This window comes from Lynx rufus, unplaced genomic scaffold, assembly GCF_022079265.1.
Source record: "Lynx rufus isolate CCGP_SWC_20201006 ecotype Redwood Valley unplaced genomic scaffold, mLynRuf1.p SCAF_8, whole genome shotgun sequence".
Taxonomy (NCBI): domain Eukaryota; kingdom Metazoa; phylum Chordata; class Mammalia; order Carnivora; family Felidae; genus Lynx; species Lynx rufus.
In genome coordinates this window covers 9,057,562-9,075,321 of record NW_025814896.1, presented here as the reverse complement: position 1 = coordinate 9,075,321, position 17,760 = coordinate 9,057,562, and the positions used below count along the sequence as shown (strand labels likewise).

General features: G+C 47.7%; 1 protein-coding gene across 1 annotated transcript in view; it reads left to right on the top strand.

The window, feature by feature from the left end:
- TSHZ2 (teashirt zinc finger homeobox 2) overlaps positions 1-16,563 on the top strand; it is a 272,979-nt gene extending 256,416 nt beyond the window's left edge. Inside the window, exon 2 of the mRNA XM_047068340.1 lies at positions 11,572-16,563. Coding sequence (XP_046924296.1) covers positions 11,572-14,636 — 3,065 coding nt within the window. The 3' untranslated portion in view covers positions 14,637-16,563. The remainder of the gene's footprint in view (positions 1-11,571) is intronic.
- The last annotated feature ends 1,197 nt before the right edge of the window (positions 16,564-17,760 follow it).

Below are 17,760 nucleotides of genomic sequence, written 5' to 3'. Positions count from 1 at the left end.
GTCTCCAGACATTGCCAAATGTCCCTTTGGGTGCATTTGAACTTGCTCCAGGTTGAGAACCCCTGGGTTAGAGTATGATGATGACCCTGTTGGCTCCTAGGGTCACGTGTTCTTCTACAGAAACCAGCTACCAGGAAATGATCTGATAAATCCATTCACCCTAAGGTGTGAAGGTGAGATAAGAGAATAAGTCTTCATATTTTTACAGGGGATGAATTCTTGGCTTGCCTCATGCCAAATCAACAAGAGGCAAATCGCGGGGTTTGAGGCATGAAGTAGAGTGTAAAAGCCTTCAGCGTTGAGGAGGAAAGAGTCTTTTCACTGCCCCTGAATCTACACCCCCATCTGTTCCTGGCCTCCTCTGCCTCCCAGGAGGACCAGCCCACCCCATGTGGAACCTCAACCATCCAAAGGGATATCCTCTTAAAAAGTCTTCTTGGTGTTCTCTATGGTTTGAAAGGGTGTTGGGATCATACAATGAAATCTAAGTTTGTCAGCTAGAGAAGACTGTGCTTTACTGATGCAATCACTCACTCATTCATTTCTCAACCCAGTCATTCATTTATTTCTTCCTATATTCAACAAGTTGGGCCCTGGATAGCAATGGAATACAGAGGTGAAGGTGGACTCAGCCTGCCCTGGGAGGGGTGTAAGGTCCCTTTGTGAAGCCAAACAACCAAGTGAGTAGGGGAATAAAATGGCTGAAAATTGGGATAAGAACTTCACAAGAAAAATGAGGGGGCTGAGATAGAATATAACTGGCAATTGGGGATTTGGGGGGAGTGCGTGGCAGTTACCATGATCAGAGATGACCCCTCTGAAGACAGGCCTTTGAGCTGACACTAGAAGACTGAGAAAGAATCAGACATAAGAAAAGGGGGAGACCTTCCATGAAGGAGAAGCAGAATTTCAAAGGCCTTAAGGGAGAAAAGAATTTGGTGAGTTAGGGAATAGGTGGGAGAATTTTGTCTTTTGACATCACCGAGGGGACACTGATGGGAGAGGTGTGAAATGGAAAGAGGAAAGGTCATCTCAGAGCTGCAGGCTGCATTAGGGAGCATGAACCTACGGGCCAAGGAAGGCTATTGAGAGGGTTGCACAGAGGACCCTGGGTCTCCATTTAGCAGGTCCCCATCACTGCTGCACAAGTTGATGGACTGTAGGAGAGCAAGAGTGGCCACCAATTGAAGAGGCCACCACATCTACCAGGGAAGAAATGATGGCAGCCTGGCCCAAGGCAGTGGCCTGGTGGTGGATGACAGCAAGAAGAGTTTAGATTTATTCTGGAAATAAAATTAATATCTCTGACTGACAAATTAGATACAGAGAGTGAGGGAAAAAGAAGAATCCAGCAGACTGTAGAGCTCGACAGATCCAAATTCAAGTCCCAATTCAGCTCTGTGACTCTGGAGATGTAATTAACATTCTCTACAACTCAATGTCATCACCTGTTAAGATGGAATTTGAAAGACGAATAGTGTTATTGTGGGGAGCAAATAACGTAACACATATAAAAAATTAGTCCACTGGCTTTTATGTGTACGTTTGTTCTCAATAGATGTTAGCTATCAGTACTTTTTTTCATAGAGAGTAGGCTGCCTCAAAGCTGGGAGCTCTCCATTATTGAGGATGTTCAAGCATATGTTGAGGGGTTACTTGACTGAAGTGTTAATAAAGTGGCAAAAGTGTATCATGAAAGCTTGAACTAAAAGCTTTCTGCAATCCCTAGATTTGATCCAATTGTATCATGGTAGAAACCCAGCTCTGCTCCTAGGGGGAAGATGGCAAGGAATAGTGGTGCTTATAGCCACACTGGCCATAACAATCATGTTGGTGGGGAATCCAACATGAAAAGTTGGAAGGTCCAATGTTTGAGCCATTAGTCATAGAACTGAATAACACCAGGACAAGGAAACCCTTCCCTGGCTAATGTTGAATTGGCCATAAGATACAAGAGGTCTTTCCACCTCAGATTTCTGTGATTCTAGAGAAAGTAAAGACTCTTCACCAGGAAAGCAAAGGCCAGATCGCTTTCTGAGAGTACCAATTTAGATTCTCTGAGGTCCTTCCTTCCTCCCTTTCTCCTTTCTTTCTTTCTTTCTTTCTTTCTTTCTTTCTTTCTTTCTTTCTTTCTCTCTCTTTCTTTCTTTCTTTCTCTTTCTTTCTTCTTTCTTTCTTTCTTTCTTTCTTTCTCTCTTTCTTTCTTTCTTCTTTCTCTTTCTTAATGGCAAGTAGTCACAGCTATGAACTTAGCAAAAGAAGCAGGTTAAAATTTCTCCATTCTTGGCTAATGCAGTTAGACGTCTTCGAGAAAACGCAATGAGAAGTGGTCATTATCCATTATCTGCATGAAATATTTCAGAGAAAGCAGCAGCATTTGCCAAAAAAAAGAAAGAAAAAAAAAAAGAAAAGAAAAGATGTTTGACTTCAGGCCAGGCAAGAAGGGAACAAGATCACCTTCTCACTCTGTGGGATGGTCGTGCTAATGATGTTATTTCGAGTAAAATGGGAATATATGTCTAAAACAATACAGATGGTGCTTCAGCTTCATATACTTTCTGAAGGTCGTTCTAGACAATGATTCACTGTCCTTTTTCTTGAGGGGGGGAGAAAAAAAGCACTCCAAACTTTCCGGTCTTGGAAAGAACTGTGTATGTGTGAGTGTGTTTCTATGTCCCTGTGTGAGGAAAATGTATAGAAAATCAGGATGCGCATTTTTCCGAAAATGATTGCTACCACTTGAAAAGCCAAAGCCTGAAAATCTTAATTTGATAGGAAAGCCTCAGTGTTATTGTGTAGTTTCTTTGTCCCTGTTTCATTTCACTTTGTTTTATCCCCTCCTCCTGATTTATGTCTCTCTTGGTGTGAAACTAATATAAGGATAATGACTTCTAAACTGGAACTACCAGAAAGCTGATGAACTAACCCCCTTTCTAACCCTCCTCCATGAATATTTTCTCCTTCTGCTTTTTAAAATTGTCACCAGGATGTTTCCCAATGATACTATACACTGAACTGATATTCTAGGTAGCTAAATACAGAGCATTTTTCTAGACCTTCTGCTTTGAGCATTAGTCATTTCTCTTCAGTGCAAAGCCCAAGGCATCCAACAAAGACCTTTCCCCTTGGATGGTGGGTTGCTTTATTTCTTGAGGACTGCAGACATGATCATTATGGGTAATGACCTAATAACTCGCTATTCAATGTTTGCACATCACTTCTACGGAAGTTCCCAGCACACATACCACAGGCTCCTTGTAGGAATGATTTAATGTTAAGTAACAAACCCCAAGCTGGAGGAAGCTCTTTTCTTATGCATGACACATGCAAAGCTGGTTCATATCTCATGCAAATATCATCTAAAAGCTGTTGGCTCAGAATAGGATCTAGGAATAAAAAGGTGCCAAAACCAACTGATGTCAGCCGTCTGTGGGTTCAGGTGGGAGGTCAGGATGTGAGGTATTTATGAAATGCCTAGAACAGGCCCAGGAAGTGGGGAGGTTGTCCTCTCGCCTTGGTGTTTTCCATACTTTATCATGTTTGACGCTCCTATCTTTCCTATGAAGTAGACGCTGTAATGATTCCCATTTGTAGATGAGGACACTGATCCCCTGAACATTTCAGCAGCTTGCCCAAGATCACATTAAGAGTAAGTGGCAGGTTTGAACTGAGACCTGCCTGGTCCCACGGCCAGTGGACCATCCTATCTCTTCCTTAACTGGTCAGTCCTTCAATCAGTGACTTGTATTTTTCTCTCGCTCAGTGCTTCCCAGCGTCAACTGGGAGCAAATGGTCTAAGCGTCAGGCATTTCATCTTTTGGTCCTTGGAGAGGAAAGGGGCTGGGCCTCTCAAAGACGTATATTCTCTTTTCACAAAGCCTGTACCCACACTCCAGGAGGAACACAGGCAGAGAGAGGCAGATTGCTACATACCTTGCTACCAGCTAATAGTTTTGCAGTTCACCACAAGACTTCTCCACCATCGTTGAACATAGGCATCCCCCGGGAATCTTGTGAAGCGATTCCTCTTCCCTAGGCCTGGACTGGGGTTGAGAGTCCACATTTCTAACAAATTCCAAGCTGCGGTTGCTGCCGCTCCAAAGACAAATCTTTGAGTAGCGAGGGTTCACGAGTCACTTTCTCTTCCATTTCCTTCTGTGTCCCAGGGAGGTAGGCAGGCTTGGGATTGTCACACCTACTCACCAATAAGGAATCAGGGTCAAAGAACTGGTAGGTAAAAGCACCAGAGGAGCATGCCAGATCTTCAAACTCTTTGCCTCCCCTGGCTTCCTGGCCTCAGAGGTTGCAAATGGATGGGTCCCAGACATATTTGGCTTCATCTACCCCGTGTGGCCAACCGAAATACCTGGCAACCCTAAGCACCCCCATGGCCAGTCCTTTCATAGCTGCTGGATTCTTTACTGTGGTATAAGCTTTCCACCGCCCGCGGCTCCTCCGGATCTCTCTATCTAGCTGAGTGAGCACACTACTTACCTTTGCAATGGAGGATTGTTTTTCTTCCCTCTGGCCTACTTTGCCCACTTGAATTACCTTCCCACCTCCAGTAATGCATGGCCTTCCCGTGACGTCTTTCTCCCCAACCGCGGTGTCTAACCTCTCTCCATAACTCCTCTGTCTACTCTCCTTGGCCTTTGGAGAACTGTGATGGATGTTCCAGGGCAGTTTGACTGGGCTACCTTGCATGCAGTAGGTGCAGAATAAATATTTCTTGATTAAACAAATAAACAGACGAAGCACCAAGGGATGACGGCGCATCCCCTTCCACTGGTACAAATCCGCTCAGTCCTTTTTTTGCTGACGGCGAAGATGTGGAGAAAGACGCAGAGCATGATTAGAAAGCAGCTTCATGGTCCAAAGTGCTAGGAGGATGACTCAAAAAGTGCCCACAACAAGAGCATGTTAACTAAATGGACGGTTTCTGGTTCCACACGGACCCCACCTGATGTGCATTGCATCGCGCAAGTAAAATGTTCCCATTGACTGAATGGTGTGCAGGAGGTGTTTATAAAAGAGATGCTGTTGTTCTTGATGACCTTCCAAAAGCTCTCGGTCCATCTCTAGAGAGCACTTATGGGCTCAGGAGAAGTCCCCTTGCCGCTGCCCCCAGCCCACCTCTAAACAGGGATTTCTGGGGTGCCTGGGTAGCTCCATCAGTTGAGCGTCTGACTTCAGCTCAGGTCATGATCTCACAGTCCATGAGCTCAAGCCCCACCTCAGGCTCTGTGCTGACAGCTCAAAGGCTGGACCCTACTTCAAATTCTGTGCCTCCCTCTCTCTCAGCCCCTCTCCTGCTCAGACTCTGTCTCTCTCTGTGTGTGTCTCTCAAAAATAAATAAACATTAAAGAAAAACAATTTAATAAAAATAAAATAAACAGGGATTTCTATTTGTTTGGTTCTGACATTCAGACAGAGGGAATGAGCCCTTCTCTCTTGACCTGTGCCTACAATCATGTTAATGAGTCATGCATAGTGTGTTGGGGATAAAAATCCATATGTCGTGAATTTCACTTTGCCTGTTGACAACTTTCCTGTTTAGAAAGGTGCATGAGCTTAGATGATGAGCCCAGGCTGCAGGGAGACCGAGCCTTGGCTCATGGTACCCAGATTCTCAGAAAGTTTGACGTCTGTGCTCCGGAACAGCGTCAGGGATCCCACGGCCCCCCAGCCCAACATCCTGAAACACAAAGCTTCGGATCTCCTCTGCACAGCCCTCCGACCGGCCTTCGCTCAGGGCCTGGCCACCATCGGGAGGCGCGCAGTCTCCTTGAACGAGGTCCTCTTATCTCTTTACTCAGCCTGCCAACGAGAGTGCCAATTAGTGCCAATAATAATATACATATTAACAGATTTCTAGACCACAGTCACCAAAACACTAGAGACTCGTGACAGGGAGACCTTCCTCTGTGTCATCATTTAGCGTACCTACTGGGTACACGGCGAGCAATTCTTGCGATCCCTTCATTTATGTCCGCTCTGCACACTGTGGAATCTTTGTGTGATTTTAAACTGTCATTTAGTGGGGTAGATTGGCGAAAATGATCCTGTCACCACTGGGTATGTTTTTAAATGAGGTCTTGGTTGAATTCTGGTTTAGTTTTTGAAAATCAGCCTTCTTGAATTTTATATTCTTCTCGGGTTATAACTGTCCCACCTCCACTGCCACTTTAAAAACTGCCAGTGTTTTTACAGTAAACACTCTATTGTGGATTTTCAAGGCAACTACAAAAATGTTTGCCTGGCAAAAAAAATTTTGCTATCTAACATCATGCAACCCATGAATTATTTTGCACAATTTCATGTAAATCATTCTGAACAGACATTTTTGAAACAATTCAGGTGGCAATTTAAAAAAAATATCTCTTTTGTTTTTTAACCTTTGCTATAAGAGGAAATTTCTAAAATTTAAGAGTTTATTTCTGAATTTTACTGACATACATAATAGGGTAAAAAGTTGGTAGCATATAAAATATATTTCTCCAGGGACATTTCTCCCTTGTTTTTTTTTTTTTTTAAGGTTTATTTATTTATTTTGAGAGAGAGAGAGAGGAGGGGCAGAGAGAGAGGGAGAGAGAGAGTCCCAAGCAGATTCTGCACTGTCAGCGCAGAGTCGGATGCAGGGCTTGATCTCACAAACCGCGAGATCATTACCTGAACTCAAGTCAAGAGTCGGATGCTTAACCGACAGAGCCACTGAGGCACTCCCATTTCTCCTTAGTAAAATCAAGAATTCAGGGAAAGATCACCCTCCTATTTGTGGAACCTGTATCCTGGAACAGCTGATAGACTATCTTCATGGAAAAATTAGTCCGTACTTTCCAAGTTCCCATGTGTGAGTCTCTTTTGATTTTTTTTTTCAACGTTTATTTATTTTTGGGACAGAGAGAGACAGAGCATGAACGGGGGAGGGGCAGAGAGAGAGGGAGACACAGAATCGGAAACAGGCTCCAGGCTCTGAGCCATCAGCCCAGAGCCTGATGCGGGGCTCGAGCTCACGGCCCGCGAGATCGTGACCTGGCTGAAGTCGGACGCTTAACCGACTGCGCCACCCAGGCGCCCCGATGTGTGAGTCTCTTTTGAATAGAAGTCTGCTCACATTATGGATGAATTTTCTGACACTTTGCTGTCTTGATGCTTATTTTCGGTCTTCCTACTTAAAAGTTTAAATTCACAGCTCAGGGATTTCTGGCAAGAACATTGGTGGCTGTGTTGGTCTGAAAAGATGACCCCATTGAGAGGAGCGGGTCAGGGTGGTCATAGTTCACATCTGATCTATACTGGAGGTTAGGGGAGGGAGCTTTACCCATCATAGCTTCCAATTGCACCGTCAAGATGTGGAGACAGAGTTTGCAACCGGAATAATCCCTTTAAGTTGTATGATCTACGCATTCGTGTGCTCAGATAAATTTTTGGACACCGTTCCGTGCCAGGCTTCAATCTGAGCGTTGGGGAAAGCAAGGTCTCCATGGGGACAAGCATTTCATCTTTATATTTAGATGGAGGGGACAATCAGCCAGTAGGAAAACAAGATGATCTCAGAGTGTGGTAGGTACTACAGGGATCTCAAGAAGTAGGTGGGTGTGGCCTGGGGTTACACAGAGAAGGGGAGACAGGGCGGGACAGCCTTCTGGAGAAGGAGTCCCGGAAACTGAGACCTGAAGGACGAAAAGGGACCACCATGTGAAGGTCTGGAGGAAGAACCCTCTGGAGCAGAGAGGTCTACAACTGCAAGGAGCCAAGTCACAGAAAGGATTGGTAAAGTCAGGAAGGAACAAGTAGGCTGTTATGCCTCGGGCATGGAGAGCAGGGTGAGGGTATGGAGTAATAACACAGGGTGGTGGACCCCAAGTCCGGCAAGCCCTACAGACCACGCTAAGGACTTGGATTTCATCTGGAGTGCCGCACAAAGACACTGCAGGAGTTAAAACACGGCGATGTCACCACCCAAAACCTTATTCTTTCGACAAAGAAAATTCTAGCCGTTCCCTACAAAACGGCCTGGAAGAAGCAGAAGCAGGAAGCCCACTTACCCTAGTGAACAGTGGGGGTGGCACAGTCAGTGTGGTGGCCCTGGAGTAGAAGAGAAATGGTTTCTCGAGTCAGTCACTTAGACGTAGCACTGACAGGCTTTGCTTAGGAAGTAGCTGTCCTGGGGATGGGGAAGCTTCGTGTGGCCAGAGGGCGTCAGTGGCAAGGGATGAGATTAGAAATTGAGGTTGGAACAGGGGGGGTGTTTGCCACCACAGAATTTGATCTTCAACCTGAAATCGGCAAGGAGGTTCCACAGAGAACGGTTCTTTTTATTGTGCCTTGGCATAATGGTGATCCAGTTTCTTTTGTTAAATGAGGATTCCTAAGAATAAACTTGCCACTCATCCACTTTACCAAGATTTACACATGATGCGATCTTATTAAACAAATCATCGATAGAGAGAGAGACAGCTACTCATTACACACCCAGGTCACCCATATTCTGGCTGTCTTTCCTCTCTCTCATCAGCCGCTGGTGGCAAACAAAATCACGTAAGTCAAGTGAACGGTTTTAAATGTGTAATATCAAAACGTGTTTTTAGAAACTCCTTGGAACCCTCATCCGTCGTTAAAATACATTCACTTCGACGGACGCTTTGGCCCTTTTTTTTTATGAAGCCTTTCAACGTGTTACCTTATCGGGTGCGTGAGATTTAGTCTGTCCTGCAGGAGAAAACAGACAAAAAGGGTCTCTCAGCATGAGTTACTCTTCTGTAAAGGTTATAGTAAACATGTCAATGCCTAATTAAGCAGAAAATTTTATCTGTATTGTGGGGGAGGCATTTGCTGTCTCTGACATTTCTTCTGGGGAATCCATTTAGAAGGACAAAGTAGACTGTGAAGCTGGGCTGGTCCGGAAAGCACAGCTTCCAGATGTCAGCAGGGAAAAAAAGCCAAAACACTTATTTTCTCCTGTGTGAGAATGACTATATCGGCCGGGCCGATAATGGGGCGGGGGTTGGTGCATGCATGTGCACACCTGTGTGCACACACACGTGTGTATATTTCATCAACACACACACACACACACACACACAGTAACATGAATTGCTTCCAACCAAATGCAAGGCCCTGTGCTACACACCGAAAATGGTGAGCCGAGTAAAACCTGGCCTGGCCACACTCTTAATCAGTTGTGGTGGCAGAAACCTCTTTTTTCCTCCTGGATTTTTTTTCCACTGGTCTGTGGGTGTAGGCGTGTGTGTGTGTGTGTGTGTTGCTATGGTCGTATAGCTCATAGATATGTAACTGTATGTCTCAGTTGGCCTGGAACAGCTCTGGCTAATGAGTGTCGTCCCAGATTTTGAGCAATAAAGCCCTTTTAATTCTCAAAAGTGACCCTGTTTGATTGATAAAATTTGCCTGTTGCTTTGGAGTATTTTGTTTGGCTCTGTAGCAACTCATTTATTCATTTTATAACAGGCTTTCTCCTTGAGCTTAATGGTATGACTCACATACCAAATACTGATTTGCAAACATACAAATTAGTCCAGGAAAAAGAAAATGCAGTGGGGATGGGGGGGGTGGGGCGGGGGTGGTCTAATTTAGTCATTCAGTTCTTTTAAGCTGCTCAACTAGACTGAGTACCTTCTGTTTTCATCAAACCAATTTACGGAACCGGAGACCAGCAACACTAGTTTAATGAAAACCCCACTGGTCAGCTTGCTAGGGGAGCAGAAACAGAACAACAGTGACAATAATGGTCAAATCTAGAATGAACGCAACCGCCAAGCTCATGGCTAAACCCAGTTTTTACATTGCGTCTTGTTTTGTGGTGCCATGTCCTTTAAATCGTGGGTTCTTGTCTCCAGCATTTCTCCCCTCCCAAGTGATTACCTACTTAGTGACATTTCCATAAAATGCCACTGCTTAACCTTTAACCTTTGGGTCTCCGCGAAGTTTTCTTATCCTTTAGGTTGGTCACAGAGAGTGGAGCGTAGTGGTTAGACCCACGGACTCTCTCATCAAACAGGCATGTGGTGACGCCGCCATACTAACTGGGTGGCCTTGGGCAAATTTCTTAACCTTAGAGCCTCAGTTTTCCCCATCCGTGAAGTGAAAATAATAATAGTTCTTCCATCGTGTGGGCAATCAGACAAAATGGAAGAAGGCATTTGCGGTGGTTAGCAGGGCTCCTAGGAGGTAGCGATTGCTCAATAAACATTTATCTTTAGCAGCCGCAGCAGGAGACTTTGGAGTTTCTGACTGGAGCTGCCTTACGCCCAACAAACCCCTTTGTCTTCTATTCTAACTCGCTCTGCCTGCCTGTGAGACAGGCATGATCACTCTTTTCCCAGCTTTCTCGCTGGTGAATGGGAACATGGCACCACCCTAGGGTTTCTCCCAGGCACCCACCTGCACTCAGACGGGAGAGAAGAGCACACCAGGAAAACATTGCACTGAGATCACACAAGCCTTGCAAAGCTGAGACTGAATCTCCCTTGCTTTGGTCCCTCTTTAGTTGCATTTTATCCACGAGGCTCTGAAAAGGCCAGGTGAAAGAAATGAACACATGGGCATAAATAGTCACTTTCCCCATCTCTGTTGATGGATATTTGCCCATTAATTCCCTCTGCACCCGCTCTCTTGTGCCGCTCTCTCATGCCTTCATTTTCCCTATGCAATTACTGGCCCTAAATCCTCTCAGAGAAGGGAAGGCATGCATCCCCAATAGCATTTTGCATCTACAAATCAAACGTATAATTGGCATCTCATGACGGACACCCACAAATCACAAAGCCTTTGAAGTTACAGGCACAAGATCGAGAGGGCATTTTCAGCCTTGTCTGAAAAGGTCTTCATAAACCTGTTTGAGAATAATAAGATAGCCCCAAATCTCCCATTCCAACACCATTTGCTATTATTTTAAAATCATTATGTTTGCCGAGCTTACGTAATTTTTTAGCTATCAACGGAAGATTTTATTCGATACTCCATAATCTCTCTTCCTGCCGTGTGACTCTCTACAAATAAAACTGTTATAACAAAAAGACACCGGCCATCAAAAATATAATGGCAGTGCATCTCAATTACCTACAAGCACTCAAATATGATTTATTAAGATAATTGTATGCCAGCATATCCAAGGCTCTCGGTAAACCTTACCACGGAGATGCCAAGGGTCAAATCTAGTTTTCTCGTGAGCCAACGTCCTTCTCCGTAAAGATCTGTTTTTGTAGGGTTGAATTCCAGCCCAGCTTTCCTGAAAGTCGTACCTATGAATTTAGCCACGGTCCGACTATCAGAGCGCTAGGTATTCCCTAAACGTGAATGTTATTAACTTGGGACCCTAGGCATTTAAAAAGATCTGTGACTCCTGTCAGTTAAAAAAAAAAAAGGCCTTAGATAGCACACGGGACACCATTTGGCTTTTTCCTGTGTCCGTGGTTTGCAGTTACTAAAAGCGTAGATTCGCTCGCTATTCGATTCGGTATTGGCAGCACTCGCTCCAAGCGGGGAGACTGGGACGGAATATGGGACCCGCCACTATTATTTCATATCCTCCTCTACTTCTCTTGCAGGCTACGCCCAGGAGGAGCAGCTGAAGGAAGGAGAGGAAATAAAAGAAGAGGAGGAAGAGGAGGACAGTGGTTCGGTAGCTCCGCTTCAGGGCAGCAATGACCCGGGGACAGACGAGGAGCTAGAAACGGGCCCCGAGCAGAAAGGCTGCTTCAGCTACCAGAACTCTCCGGGAAGCCACCTGTCCAATCAGGACGTGGAGAACGAGTCTCTGCTGAGCGATGCCAGCGATCAGGTGGCGGACGTCAAGAGCGTCTGCGGTCGAGACGCCGCGGACAAGAAAGCCAGCGCGCACCCCAAGCCTCCCAACGAAAGCCACAACTGCATGGATAAAATGACCGCCGTCTACGCCAACATCCTGTCCGACTCCTACTGGTCGGGCCTGGGCCTCGGCTTCAAGCTGTCCGGCGGCGAGAGGCGGCCCTGCGACCCGCGCAACGGCAGCAGCAAGACCGACTTCGACTGGCATCAGGACGCGCTGTCCAAAAGCCTGCAGCAGAACTTGCCTTCCCGATCCGTGGGGAAGCCCAGCCTGTTCAGCTCGGTGCAGCTGTACCGGCAGAGCGGCAAGATGTGCGGGTCGGCGTTCACCGGGGCCAGCCGGTTCCGGTGCCGGCAGTGCAGCGCCGCCTACGACACCCTGGTGGAGCTGACCGTGCACATGAATGAGACGGGCCACTACCAAGACGACAACCGCAAAAAGGACAAGCTGAGACCCACGGGCTACTCCAAGCCCCGGAAACGGGCTTTCCAGGATATGGACAAGGAGGATGCTCAGAAGGTTCTGAAATGCATGTTCTGTGGCGACTCCTTCGACTCCCTCCAAGATTTGAGCGTCCACATGATAAAAACAAAACATTACCAAAAAGTGCCTTTGAAGGAGCCAGTGCCCACCATTTCGTCGAAAACGGTCACCCCGGCCAAGAAGCGCGTCTTCGACGTCAACCGACCTTGCTCCCCCGACTCGACCACGGGCTCGTTTGCGGAGTCGTTCTCCTCTCAGAAGACGGCCGGCCTGCAGCTGTCGTCCAACAACCGCTACGGCTACCAGAACGGCGCCAGCTACACCTGGCAGTTTGAGGCCTGCAAGTCCCAGATCCTCAAGTGCATGGAGTGTGGCAGCTCCCACGACACGCTGCAGCAGCTCACCACCCACATGATGGTCACGGGGCACTTTCTCAAGGTCACCAGCTCTGCCTCCAAGAAAGGGAAGCAGCTGGTGTTGGACCCGCTGGCCGTGGAGAAAATGCAGGCTTTGTCGGACGCCCCAAACAGCGATTCGCTGGCTCCCAGGCCGTCAGGTGACTCCGCCTCTGACCGTGCGGCCTCTACAACCGAGCCGAAGAGAGAGAGCAAAAAGGAAAAACCGGAGGAGATCAGCAAGGACGAGAAAGTCCTGAAGAGCGAGGAGTACGAAGACGCTCTCCAGAAGCCGTTAGACCCTACAATGAAGTATCAGTATCTAAGGGAGGAGGATTTGGAAGACGGCTCCAAGGGCGGAGGGGACATTTTGAAGTCGTTGGAAAACACCGTCACCACGGCCATCAACAAAGCCCAGAACGGGGCTCCCAGCTGGAGCGCGTACCCCAGCATCCACGCGGCCTATCAGCTGTCGGAGGGCGCCAAGCCTGCCCTGCCCTTGGGATCCCAGGTCCTGCAGATTCGCCCTAACCTCACCAACAAGCTGAGGCCAATTGCCCCAAAGTGGAAAGTAATGCCGCTGGTCTCTGTGCCCACCAACCTGGCCCCATACACTCAAGTGAAGAAGGAGCCAGACGACAAAGACGAGGTCGCGAAGGAGCGTGGGAAAGAAAGTCCCCAGGAAGAGGCCTCGCCTTTCAGCCACTGCGACGGGGATGCTTTCTCCAAGAGCGAAACCCCTTCCGAGTCCAAGAAGGCTGAGCCTTGTCTCCTGAAGGAGGAGGCCAGGCTGGTGGAGGAGGGCGGCGAGCCCGAGAAACGCCCGCCCCTCGAGCCAGCGCACTCCCTCAGCAACGGGTGCGCCCTGCCCACGCGCGCCCCAGCCCTGCCATGCATCAACCCACTCAGCGCCCTGCAGTCCGTCCTGAACAATCACCTGGGCAAGGCCACGGAACCCCTGCGCTCCCCTTCCTGCTCCAGCCCAAGCTCAAGCACAATGTCGATGTTCCACAAGTCGAGTCTCGGCGTCATGGACAAGCCGGGCTTGAGTCCTGCCCCCACGCGGCCGGCCAGCGTGTCCAGGCGCTACCTGTTCGAGAGCAACGATCAGCCCATCGACCTGACCAAGTCCAAGAGTAAGAAAGCCGAGTCCTCGCAAGCACAATCCTGTACGTCCCCACCTCAGAAGCACGCCCTGTCTGACATCGCCGACATGGTCAAGGTCCTCCCCAAGGCCACCACCCCAAAGCCCGCCGCTTCCTCGCGGGGCGCCCCCATGAAGCTGGAAATGGATGTCAGGCGCTTTGAGGACGTCTCCAGCGAGGTCTCGACCCTGCATAAGAGGAAGGGCCGGCAGTCCAACTGGAACCCTCAGCACCTCCTGATCCTACAAGCGCAGTTCGCCTCGAGTCTGTTCCAGACGTCCGAGGGCAAGTACCTGCTGTCCGACCTGGGCCCTCAAGAGCGAATGCAAATCTCGAAGTTCACGGGGCTCTCGATGACCACGATCAGCCACTGGCTGGCAAACGTCAAGTACCAACTTCGGAAAACGGGCGGGACAAAGTTCCTGAAAAACATGGACAAAGGACACCCCGTCTTTTATTGCAGTGACTGTGCCTCCCAGTTTAGAACCCCTTCCACCTACATCAGCCACCTGGAGTCCCACCTGGGTTTCCAAATGAAGGACATGACCCGCATGGCGGTAGAACAGCAAGGCAAGGCGGAGCAAGAGATCTCGCGGGTGTCGTCGGCTCAGAGGTCTCCGGAAACCGTAGCTGGCGAAGAGGACACAGACTCTAAGTTCAAGTGTAAGTTGTGCTGTCGGACATTTGCGAGCAAACACGCAGTAAAACTCCACCTGAGCAAAACGCACGCCAAGTCACCCGAACACCACTCTCAGTTTGTCACAGACGTGGACGAGGAATAGCTCTTCAGGTATGGGTTTGCTCCCAGGTGACGGGACAGTAGCCTTGTGAGGAGCTTCTTGTTGGGAGATGGGTCTGCTTAGAGGCAGCTCATGTCTCCCGGTACCAAGAGGACAGGAGCCTGCTGGAGTAGGACTTACTTGCATGAGACACTAGAACGCGATAAGTCCTAGCCGCTCTCCCAATGTCTCCAGATTAGAGTTGGTGAACAGACGGACACGAGTTCAGAGAGTTGGCGCGCGCAGATTTTACCGCCTCACGAGGCGTGATCCCCTTAGGGACCCCAAGGCCCTCCAGCCGAGGCTACACCTCACTTTAATTAATACGTACAGACCCCCACCACCACCACCACCACCACGGTCCCGTCTCACCCCCTCGCCTTCCCATAGCGATGCTGATGACGTAGGGAGTGAGTTAAGGCTGAGCAACCGAATGAGCGTTGCAGAGCTCCTGGGGGCAGCCGCTGTGCAGAGATTTCCTAATCAGCTCGTGGACTTTGCTATTATTGCTTGCAATTGTTGCTTTTGGCAGCTTCCTTTCAGTGATCGCTGCTGATACCTGCCCCGCCCGTCCCTCTGTCTATCGCCTCTGTTAGGGTTGCTAGGAAAGGGCATCTGGCCTGTAGTCAGACAGCAGAAAAATATTCACTGCAGAACACTGGGGTGAAGAGAGAGGAAACTTACTTTCTTCTCTCATCTTTCGGTTTTCTTTAGGATAGACTAATATGAGCGTCGACCCTTAACAAAGATAGATGCGCTGCATGCCCTCGAGAGTTTATTTTACCTAAACGAACAAAGGACTTTCCGAACGCCCATTGCCAATGCACATGGGGTCCCGCGGCATCCAGATAATTTGCATCATGTATCATAGAAGTTCTGTGCCTTGTATAGTCACTGGTGCCCAGACTATCTATGTCACCTCCAAGAAAGAGGACAGAGGCCAAGGTCAAATGCCTTGGCAGTCTTGCCACACCGGCCGTGTCAACTGTTTTCAAGGCTGGGTCTTCACCCAATGCATTCATCTCTCTTTTTTGTATTTTGTCTACTTCCTTTTCTCTCCCCTTCAGCATGACCCCCCCACCCCCGCCACATGCAAAGGACCTCCACACATATTCAAGTTGTCCCCCCACCTCGGGCCGCGCCCCAGACGGGGACCCGACCTGACTTACAGCCTCAGCATTTACCAGTCCAGTCAATGTCACGCTAGGTGACAGCTTAGTTCCTTCAGTTCATTCACAGTAAGATACGAACAGCCGATAATACTGTATCCACCCTCGCCACCCCCCCCCCCATCGTCAGAGCCTTTGTTTTTACATAGGAGACTTTCAGATCGAGCCACAAAGGTATGAGCACTGGCAGACTTCCCAAGCGGAAGGAGGGATATTTATGTGGGTGCGGCTTTGGGCTCCCCTCACGTCAGGTGGGGAGACTTGCCGAGCGTGAGGATGGTCAGGATGAAAGAAAGGGTGGAAATCTGGGCCTGTCCCCTCAGTGAGAAGATCTAAGAGCTTCTGATAAAGGGGAACCCATCCTATAGGTCCAATGGCTACGTGGGCGCAAATGAAGACTATTGTTTTGTTTGCATGTTTTTATCACGATAATTAAAATGTGCAACCAGCAGATTCATCTCTTGCTTTCCAAGCATGATTTGTTCAGCTCACACTATTGAAAGAAAAGCCAAAATTCAGCTATTGGATCTCTAAGTGAGCTCGGGGCTTGGCGACATTCTATTTATTTGCTATATAACATTTTAAATCTTATGTAACTTGCTATTATACTTTTCTGGTCCTTGAAAAAGAAAAAAAAAAAGGTGGATATATAAAGAATACCCAGAGAGAAGAGAGATGTTTCCAATCCCATAGTGGCAGGGTCCAAACCATGGTCAAGAGGACCAATAGGTAATGTTTATTTGTGCTACAATAAAGACCAATTTTCCACCTGTTAGGTTTGTAATCATTCTTTGGAAAAAAAATTAATATCGTTGCCAAAACATCGCGGTATGTAAATAGAGAGATGGGAGAAGAAGAAAGCCTTAGTCAAAATCGGAATCGTGCATGTCTGTTCTGAGGAAGCAAAAGTAAACTGATCATTTGGAAAAACCTACACGAAAGGCCCTTAACAAATAAGGTAAATACAAAGACAGGATAGCTCTTTTCTCATCCCTCCGCAGGCTTTGGACTTTTGAAGCACCGTATTACAGAGTAAATCACTATATGAAACCAAAGCTCCGTTCTTATATAAACACCGTGATGCTGTGCTTTCGAGCTAGGATGACAGAAAACCAAGTTTGAGTATTTAAGACTCGTTCAAAGCAGTAGGAATGTACGTGTGTGGTGTGTTTGGGTCAATACTAAAGATAAGACAATCTGCCGGAGTAGCTCCCGACTTGGCACAGAGATGGCTTTGTGATGCTCTGGTCACCTCGGGAGGCATGTCCTCTTTTAGAACAACACTCAGTACGTTGCCCAATGCTTCGAATTATGCATAGATGTTTTTAAACGATCACAAAACAAGATGGCTGTTACCCGGCGCTCTGATTTTAGCTGGTACGTGTGGTACCACAAGTTGTACCAAACGACACGATGTTTGAGAAAAGCGTGGTCACGAGTTTACGGAAGAATTGGGAGTTTGCCGTGTCTGTGTTCTCCGCAAGATGCAAATTCTGCCCCGAATTTTCTTTCCTTTCTCAGATAGGTCTTGAACCCTGCACGGTGCTCGGCCAAATAGGAAAGGCGACTTTTCGTTAAAAATTAATTAGACAACATTACATTGTGCAGCCCTGTTTTAGGACAGAAGTGTTCTAAAACAATTTCAGTCGGTATTTGTACATACCTTTGAAAACCGCACGCTCTCGAGGAACAGAAATTAAACAAAGAGCAAATCAACAAGGCTAAAATGCATAAAGACTTGAAATTACAGTCATTTCCGTGTAACGCAGTGTGCAAGGTTAGCAGCACACCTCGTCCCGAAATGGGGGGCAAGAATGAATTCGAGTCCAAGAAGCAGCCACCTTTGCTGCGGGCGATTTGAGAAAGACACACTTTCAGGGTGAACAGCATGTAAACTTGCCAAATAAAATACAAGATGTCCAGTTACATGTGAATTTCAGATAAATGACAAGTTTGTA